The sequence below is a fragment of the Penaeus monodon genome, chromosome 31 (genome assembly GCF_015228065.2).
Source record: "Penaeus monodon isolate SGIC_2016 chromosome 31, NSTDA_Pmon_1, whole genome shotgun sequence".
In the NCBI taxonomy this organism is placed as follows: Eukaryota; Metazoa; Arthropoda; class Malacostraca; order Decapoda; family Penaeidae; genus Penaeus; species Penaeus monodon.
This window is the reverse complement of record NC_051416.1, coordinates 2,183,694-2,184,857: the sequence shown is the minus strand read 5'-3', so window position 1 is coordinate 2,184,857 and position 1,164 is coordinate 2,183,694. Positions and strand designations below refer to the sequence as shown.

Here is a 1,164-nt window from a genome sequence, read left to right as displayed (position 1 = left end):
AGAAATAAATTTGGGACACGGCTTTGCATATAAGGAATGAATAGAACAGCGAAATCAGTGAACTCGGGGGTTAGATTCGAAAGTGGATGTCATAGACGGATAAGTGGATGAAGGGTTAGTAGTCGTAGCCGAGGAGGTGGACGCGAGGAGAGCGTAAGAGTAGCGAGTAAATGTTGTCGTTACTCTTCAGGATTCCCGTACAAGACGTCTACTGACGCGAGAGCGACGTCGACCTCATCACCCTCCCCACAGGTAGGCTTTGGTCTTAAACGAGTAGGGTTCTGGTCTCTGATCTAAGCAAGTAAAACTCTAGTTACTGGTCTAAGCAAGTAAAATTCTGGTCTCTAGTCTAGAGCTCCATTTCCGATCTTAGCAAGTCAAGGATTAGTCTTCTAGGCCTTATGTATTCTAGGCTGAAGGTTATTTTGGTTCGAGCATGATTTTTTACAGTTTTTATTCGCATCAAAGAACAAAGAACACCATCCTCATATATTATCATCTGGTGAATACCACTTAAAAAAAAAGCGTGATTAACTGTAAAAAATGCTTGCCCTTATAATCATACAAGAAGAAGCCCTCATGACAACGCACTACCCTCTGCCCCCACAGTGAAGATAAACAGGTGGCCGCCCCTGGAGATTGCCTGCTCCGCCAGCGCCTTCCCCATCGCCTGCAGCAACGACGCCACGTGCCCAGCCTCCAGAAAATGCTGTTTCGACTCGTGCAGTCAGCGCCATGTTTGCCATCTTCCTTCACCTTTGTAATGTCATCTTCATCATCATGTCTTCGCGTTCCCATGTTTCATCCTGCACTGTCAACATCATGTCTATAGGTTGTCATTATTCTATCATCTCCAGTTGCCACACCATGCTCTCTCCTCTTCTCATTTCTAAATAACTTATATACGATTTTCCTCCACACGAGAGCGTGTTGATTGTGACAAAGTGTATAAAGATTTTTTTTTTCGTGAAATAAGTCAGGTACGCTGTGTTTTGAAGCAAGTAAAACATCATTTAGTGCCTCATATCCGGTGATTTAGTTTATGGCGTAATAAATATTTATTTAACAGTTGTGCTCTGTTTTATGCTATACCTGAAATATTCACTCCGTAACTCTACCACCGTGGCTCTGTGTGAGGTCAGTATAAGGAGGACGCAGTATTTA

The 1,164-nt window shown here is 43.3% G+C and overlaps 1 protein-coding gene across 2 annotated transcripts in view; it reads left to right on the top strand.

Moving 5' to 3' along the window:
- The window catches only part of LOC119592812, a 4,457-nt gene extending 3,386 nt beyond the window's left edge, over nucleotides 1–1,071 (top strand). Inside the window, exons 4-5 of one of the 2 annotated variants that reach the window (XM_037941722.1) lie at nucleotides 191–252; nucleotides 610–744. In XM_037941722.1, coding sequence (XP_037797650.1) covers nucleotides 191–252; nucleotides 610–612 — 65 coding nt within the window. In that variant the 3' untranslated portion in view covers nucleotides 613–744. Of the gene's footprint in view, nucleotides 1–190; nucleotides 253–609 lie in introns of both variants that reach the window. The other variant, XM_037941721.1, reaches the window with a different exon arrangement.
- The last annotated feature ends 93 nt before the right edge of the window (nucleotides 1,072–1,164 follow it).